Genomic DNA, 7,243 nt, shown 5'->3' with positions numbered 1-7,243 from the left:
GGTGAGATTTCTCCTGGCTGGATGTGCCTAGATGGGGTTACGGGACAAGAAGCGATGTTCCTCCAGTGCCCCAAGGCCATGCTTCTCTCCTCACCTTTTCCTGGGGTTTTGCTTTTCTTCTGCCCCACGCCTCTCTACCTGGCGCTCAATGAGGTCTGGAGATTCCCCTTTCCCTGGGGGCTTATTTATGACTTGTGCATTAGTCTAACTTTGGGGAATGAACCAACTGAAACAGCAGCAACTGGCTATCTATCCAATAGCTCAGAAATGAGAGTGAGATCCACACACAAGCTTTGTTGTTTAAAACAAAGCACTCAAATGGTGGAGGTTCTTTACTGAGCAAATCAAGGCATGACGTGCTCACGGCTCCCGTGAGCTGAGCCTTGATTGCAGATGTGATGCAATGGGGAAGGCGGGGTGAGCAAAAACAAAGGTGACAGTGAGCAACTGGCACAGAGTTAGAGGAGAATGACTTTCTGCCCCGTTGGAGGTCTGTGCCCTCCGTGGTTTCTCATAGGTGGAAGTGTCCAGCATGTGCTCCAGGCTGTCACCTAGGATAGTAATGAGTTGCCTTCTTCATTCCGGCAGGTGCAATTCTTCTGGGCCCAGCTGCCAGAAATCATGGCCATGTTTTGTGACAGGGATGGAGGGCATGTCATGGAGGCCATGCATAAAGCTGCAGACATCATCTACCTCCTCAACAGGGAGGGGCTTGGCTCCATCTCCCAGGACATTGCCGTCAGCCTTCGCCCCTTCATTGATGACGTAAGGCTTGGAACCCCACAAGAAACCCATTCCTCCCCTCCACCTGTCTCTGATGACCTCGTGTCTCTCTCCCCATCCCCTTCCTCCAGCCCCTCAGGCCTGCCATGGAGCCTGCAAGGAATGCCCCCGCCATGGGTGGGGAATCTCCTGCTGAGCCACCTCCCTGTCAGAGCTCTTCTCGCCAAAGCTCAGCCTCAGCGCCATGCCCCCAGCCCCTGCTGCAGCCTGGACTTGGGGAGAGGGGGCCTGGCACAGGGCAGATGGCCAGCTGCCTGGAGAACACAGGCCCCCAAAGAGGTGGAGATTCTCAGCAGGAAAGAGGTGGGTCAGGAATGGCCTGGCTCTCAGGGGCACCGAAGAGCAAAAGAAATGTTGTCTTTTGGAGCAGCGAATCCCTGCCAGGCTCCAGCAGCTGCTTCTCTGCTTCCCCACACCAGTCTCCAGCAGCCTTCCCGCCTTCTCCCCTAATCTTCTCGGGTTCTAGGATTCTGTGATCTCCAGACAGAAACTGCCTCTGGGACACCCTGGGGCTGCACTGTCCTGCACAGCGTCTCAGGCCCTGCACAAGATGTCTATGGCACTGGCCTGGTGGCCTCCCTGCTCCCGCCAGCCGAGTAAGTTTACACAGGGGAACCGGAGCAGCGTGCGCATAACAACTCTGTCCTGTTATCTTCTGATGCTGCCTGGCTTTAACCGGGCGCCCCCACCCCCTGTGTGTCATTGCCAGGAGAAGGGCAGTGTGCGCTCAGCTGCCATTTTACTGCTTGGCAACGTGGTGAGCAGGGTGCAGGACTCCGACAAACCCTTCGTGCAGCAGGAAATCATCAACTGCTTGCTCCTGCTGCTGCTGCATCTTGAAGACCAGGATGAGAGTGTGGCACTGATAAGTGCCACAGTCATTATTTCCTTAAGAGCAAAGAGCCAGTATCCCCTGGGGCCCCCGCTCCATTCATCGCCAGAGCCCCTTGCCCAAGTGGAGTCTTCTCCTCCCTGCTTCACTCCATGCTGGAGCCTAGTGCCTCATTCATCCTCACAGCACAATTTGGAAGAAAAGTCTTCTTCTGGGAAAGAGTCCTGAGTCTCTATTGTAAAGACAGGCCTCAGGCCTTTGGGCTGCTGCATCCCAAGGCTCACAACAAGAGGCAGCAAAGGAAAAGGGAGCATAGATCTGTACGTGCCCCTTCGGCTCAGGGAATTCCCACAGCCTTCTGGAAAGTAGGTGCAGCTGCCCTGTCTTCTTCCCTGGAGATCCAGAGAGAACTTCTCCAGCTCCTAGCTTCTCAACGTTCACCGGATATTGCCCTCTTTCCTTAGGCCAACTGGGATGTGGAGGGAACCCTGATCTGGGGGCTCCTTTGGTCAGACTCTTTGGGATCCCAAAGCTGACTCACGCTCTCCTTCAGTCTCTTTGCGCAGAAGGACTGAGCTGTGGAGATCTCTTATGACTCTTTCGGGGCCATCCATAGAGGGGCACAGGGCCCGGGACAAACCCACATTCTACCCCAGGCTCCACCCCACCACACCTCTTCCTGGCCCTTATCCGCCCCCCACCCTACCCCCATTCCTCCCCTTCCCGCAAGGCCCCGGCCCCATCTCTCCTGAGCGACACTAGGAGCCAGCGAGGCAGGGCATAGGATAGCGGAGCCAGGAGTACTGCTGCTGGCCCCAGCATGGCCCAGGTCCTGCGTCCCCCTGAGGTGTGGGGCCCTCCAAAGTGCGGGACCCTGGGGAACCGCCCCGAACCATCCAAAGGATGGGACAGCTCTGGTTCTCTCCAGCCAACTCTCTGTTTCCTCTTCTGAGCAGTCTCCTGTGTAGAACAAATTACAGGAATCTCCACTAGCAGGAAAAGCAGGAGAACAAGGGACGGGGAAGGTTCCATGTCCCCCAGACTATCCCTCTCTCAGGGAGAATGCTCTTGGTCTCCCCTTCTCTTGCAGCCATGTAAACTGACGCTCTTCCGCTGCGCAGAGTTCCTCGGGTGGGCTCATTTGAAGACGCTGTTCCGCAGCATGGCCTGGGATGGATCCTCACAGCTCTTGAAGCATCTCTGCAATTGCTTGATAAGTAATTCCTTGTGACTTGAGAGTGGTGAATGAGGACTTGAGAGAGACCTTTCTAACCCTAGACCTTGAATACCCATACACTTCGGTAGGGTTGCAGGACTCCATTCCAGGCTCTCTACTGGCTCATTTTGGCAGGAGTTACAATCTGTTCACATTGTTAACATTTTTCTCCAAAACTCTCCGAACTCCAAACTTTTGTCTTTTCAAATGAAAGCTGAGGTTCTGGAGAACACAACTGGAACTTCAGAGAGGTGCTGCTCTGGTGTATGGGTTCATATTGGCGGTTGCCATGGCCTGGCTATATGCTTTGGCTTTCCTGGACTATTCGCTGCAGGAAGAACATGCCATTTGTATATTGTGCATTTCTTCCTTCTTTCTTTCTAGATGCAGAACAACGAGTGCCACATCCCCAAATTCCTCTTCCAGGGTTACAGTACCTGGAAAGCTCACAGACAACAGTAAGACATTCTTCAGCCCTGTTCATTGGTAAGCAGAGCAAATTCACTTGATATTTTTTAAATGCTTCCTTCAGAGGCCTTTTCTAGATGGCTGCTCTGTTCCCTCCAACAGCACCAGAATCCTAAAACGGTGTGTGTGCGCGTGAATTAACGTGTATTCCACGATGAAGGGAGCAACTTTACTGCACTGACTGCACCAACTTCCAGTGCCCGCAACAACTTTTGGGCTGCGCCTAGGGGAAACCAGCATGATGTGAATTCAATCTCCTTTGGAAATCAGCCTCTCAGTAACTTCTGGGCATCTGATGCTTTCTCTAATGTGCTTTGTGAACAGATGTAAGGAATGTCTTGAATTTCCCAAGGGTGTCTTGGGGGAATGGCTGCATCATTAGCAGGTTTCAGTGAAGGATCTGAAAAGCAACCATTGTATTCATTCTATGTCTAGAAAATACTATCCACCATTACGGCGATTTGTTGTCTGAAAAAGTGAATGAAGATGGCATCTCCCGCCTGTATGAAGGTAAGTAAATACCTCTGTGTGTTTGTGGCTCTGTGGGAAGTACAGGGATGCAGCACAGGGCCTGAACACAGGTTTGAATGTGTCCTTCTCAGTCTAAGGACAGCATTTAAGGAAGAAGGATGGTCACGCGAGCTTTCATCAAGGTACCACAATCTGTGTACAGGAGCAAGGGAATTCCATCCCTACACGTAGCTGTGTGCGGAGACTGTCTTCCTAAAGGTCAGAAAGTCTCTAAAGGAAGGCTTGACAGAATTGAAAAGGGCTCTTGTTATTAAGGATGATGATGATGACGACGACGATTACCCTTTGTAGGGAAAGATTCATCACCTGCCCTCCCTGGAATGGAGTGATTGCAGGCCAGGGAACTTCACTCCCATATTGGTTATCAGCTCATAGGAAATCCCATGAGGGCACATGGGAAACACTTGTCCCTGTGAGCTCTTAAGGAATGAAGGCACAGGGCCACAAAAGATTTCAGTAGACATTATGAGCCTAAATCTCTTTGTGGATCTCGGCCTAAATGTCTGATGGTTTAACATGGCTACTGCTGTCACTTTCCTGTTCCATCCAAAGAACAAGTGCCCCCAACCGTCTCTGTGTTTGTGTATGCTGGCAGAGGGGGAAGTTATGCAAGAATGGGGTCTTCTCTCTGTCCAGGGCTATTTTGGGAGTAGCGGAGTGGTTGTTCTTGTGCCCTTAGAATTTTGGGTAGCTAATAGAATGTGGAAATGGCCATCTGAAGGGGAGGTTTCCTAGGTACCAGTCACATCAGCACCATGGGGTTTTCAACCCATTTCCTCCTGGTTTCAGCTTTTCACCAAGTGCCTTTGAAATCAGACAGGACCACATGGTACATCCTTAACAGACATTATAAATGGTTGCAAAAGCTTGGAAATCTGGTGTCAGGTCCTGCATTCAACTAGGGAACCGGGACCGATACAGAAGAGCTCTTTGTCCTGCTATGGTACTTGCAACAGACACTTATCTTTTTGATGTCCTTAGTCACCGTTTGCCAGAAGCTGGGAATGGGTGACAGGGGACTGATCACTAGATGATTGCCTGTCCGTTCATTCCCTCTGGGGCACCTGACATTGGCCACTGTTGGAAGACAGGATACTGGGCTAGATGGACCTTTGGTCTGACCCAGTGCGGCCTTTCTTATGTTCGGAACAGGGGATGAAAAATGAGGTGGATTAGTTGGGCCTAGAGAAGACTTTGAAGAAGTTCAAAGGCATCTAAGAAAGCCATGTCACTGGGCAGCATAATGGCAGATGAAAACCAGCGCTGACCAAGGCAGGGCCATACACATGAAAAACAGTGAGGTGAACGACTTCTACATATCAGTGGTGTCAGAAACCAAAGCACGGTTGGTTGGGCCCAGTGGTTGGAGCAGTGGCGCTGGGGTCTAGTGGTCAGAGAGGTGGAGGTTGAGCCAAGGGTTGGAGCCGGAGTCAGGAGTCAAGAGCAGGATTGGAACAGGCTGGGAATAGGGCAAGGGCCGGATTAACTATTCCCGGACAATGGGAGCTGTGTGGGGGTGGAGCTTACTGGCAAGATCAGCCCCCGGGACACAGGTTCCCAGCGCGATGATGTGGCTGGCGGGGGCCCGGCCGGAACACAGCACAGTGGGGCTTTAGTGACTGCAGCATGGGGCCCCCCTTAGCCCTACTCCTTTCGTGAGTACACCATTGCCCCACTTCTGCCCCATTTCCACACACTGTTACAGGGCAGAACCCTGGAGTTGATCTCTGAAATCTTTCTCACTAGAAGGAAGTTACTGCAGAAGCAGGAAAACCCCACCTTTGGGATCCATGTAGGACCATCTCACAACACTGTATAAAGCCCTACATTCACATCGCTTCTCCCATGTGATTCCCTCACTCATCAGAGCCAGGCGGAAAGAGGAGAAATTCTCACAGACTCCCTTTAACCATTGCCAGCCCACAGGGTAGCAGAGGTTGCTGGGAGTTGGGTGCTCTCTTTAAGAAATACCAGCTCTCAGGGAAGCTGCAAATGAGCATTAGCAAAGTGGGGTGGGGTTGTGCCATGGAAAACTACCCTGCCTGAAGGTTTTGTTCTTCTCATTTGTGTTCCTGCCCTTTCTCCCTCTTCCAGACATCTAGAGGCCAACAGGAGCTAACTGAGCCCACCACTGATCCCATCTCTTGTGAGACAGTAAAGCAGCTGTTGCATGGGAAGGAGGAGACAGAAGAGGCAGAGCAGCATGTGCCGGGCTGTACCAGCCACACACAACCCCATAGTCTAGGTGGAGAAAGCCAAGCCCCTCCCCAGCCATGCTCCAACTGGAGAACCAGTGTGAAAGGGAGCAGCTCAGCTCAGGCTAGGCAGACTGCCGAAAATGGAGGATGCACACTGTAGGCTCCACTCCAGAAGCAGTTGAAGCCCCTCACTGCAGAGCCCCGATCATTTTCCTGATGAAAGGGACCTGATCTAGGAGAAAAGAAATGATTTCCTCCAACATCCAGCCTCTCTCTTCTCCTCACAGCCTGGAGCAATGTTTGTACTCCCCCAGCGTGGGGTGACCTGACATTGTCAGCTCTCTTTACCTCAGCGATGGACCTCTGCCACCCTCACCTAGACGATCCGGTACTAAATGGATTCCAGAGCCTGAGGTACCCATCACTGTCCCAGGAGAAGCCCCTGATGTCTAAGGCTTGTAGAGTGACTTGTGTGGGTATTCCTCACATGTTCCTCGAGAACTATGTGGATTGAATCCTCACCTGTAAGATCCACTTCGACTTTGTGTGTAGTCTCCTGCAGCTTCTCCTCCTCTGCTTCCACCTGTGTCTCAGCTGCTTTCTTCTTCAGGGACAAGTGCATCCACCTTCTTGGAGAGGAAGCTGTTCTCTCCTCATTGCTCTCTGTCATCGAGTTGTGGGATTGGCAACAGACACAGAGTCTTTTCATGCCTGACAGGATGGTCCATGAGCATTTTCTTCTCTGAGGCTTCTCTGGCAAGGCCTGTTCTTGGTGGCTGATGCCAGAGCAGGCCTCAATTGCTGCAGGTTGGACGAGGACTTCGCGCACGTGGATCTCTCTGTGCTCCCTAGAGGCGAGTCTTTGGAAAAAGAAACGAAGACTGGAATAGAAAAAAGGAGGAAATGGGTTTTTCTGTCATTCTCCAAAGGAAGGGAATTAGTTTGCCCAGGATTCACAGATCCAAGAGAATGGTCTTTTGAAGCCATCTGCTCCTCTAATAGCCAGGACTGGTTCATACAACCAAGAACATAAGCAACACAAGACCGCCCATACTGGGTCAAAACAAACGTTCATCTAGCCCAGTAGCCTGTCTTCCGACAGTAGCTAGTGCACCAGAGTGAATGAACAGGGAATCATCAAGTGATCCATTCCTGTCGCTCATTCCCGGCTCCTGGCAAACAGAGGCTAGGGACACCATCCCTACCCATCCTGGC

The 7,243-nt window shown here is 51.9% G+C and overlaps 1 protein-coding gene across 1 annotated transcript; it reads left to right on the top strand.

Moving 5' to 3' along the window:
* The first annotated feature begins 516 nt into the window (after positions 1-516).
* On the top strand, positions 517-5,932 carry LOC122459842 (maestro heat-like repeat family member 5). The gene is made up of 5 exons (XM_043513225.1): positions 517-765; positions 1,493-1,648; positions 2,706-2,832; positions 3,735-3,809; positions 5,925-5,932. The coding sequence occupies exons 1-5, from the start codon at positions 622-624 to the stop codon at positions 5,930-5,932; spliced, it is 510 nt and encodes a 169-aa protein (XP_043369160.1). The 5' UTR covers positions 517-621.
* Positions 5,933-7,243: the final 1,311 nt, after the last annotated feature.

Source organism: Dermochelys coriacea, chromosome 4 (assembly GCF_009764565.3).
Source record: "Dermochelys coriacea isolate rDerCor1 chromosome 4, rDerCor1.pri.v4, whole genome shotgun sequence".
NCBI classification, from domain to species: Eukaryota; Metazoa; Chordata; order Testudines; family Dermochelyidae; genus Dermochelys; species Dermochelys coriacea.
This window is presented reverse-complemented; position numbering and strand designations above follow the sequence as displayed.

What these genes read in the sequence shown, in the direction of transcription:
- LOC122459842 (XM_043513225.1), top strand. Translation starts at nt 622, where the DNA reads ATGGCCATGTTTTGTGACAGGGATGGAGGGCATGTCATGGAGGCCATG. An exon ending in AGGATGAGAGTGTGGCACTG is followed by an intron (nt 1,649 to 2,705) that starts ATAAGTGCCACA and finishes CTTCTCTTGCAG; the next exon opens with CCATGTAAACTGACGCTCTT. An exon ending in TCTCTGCAATTGCTTGATAA is followed by an intron (nt 2,833 to 3,734) that starts GTAATTCCTTGT and finishes TTCTATGTCTAG; the next exon opens with AAAATACTATCCACCATTAC.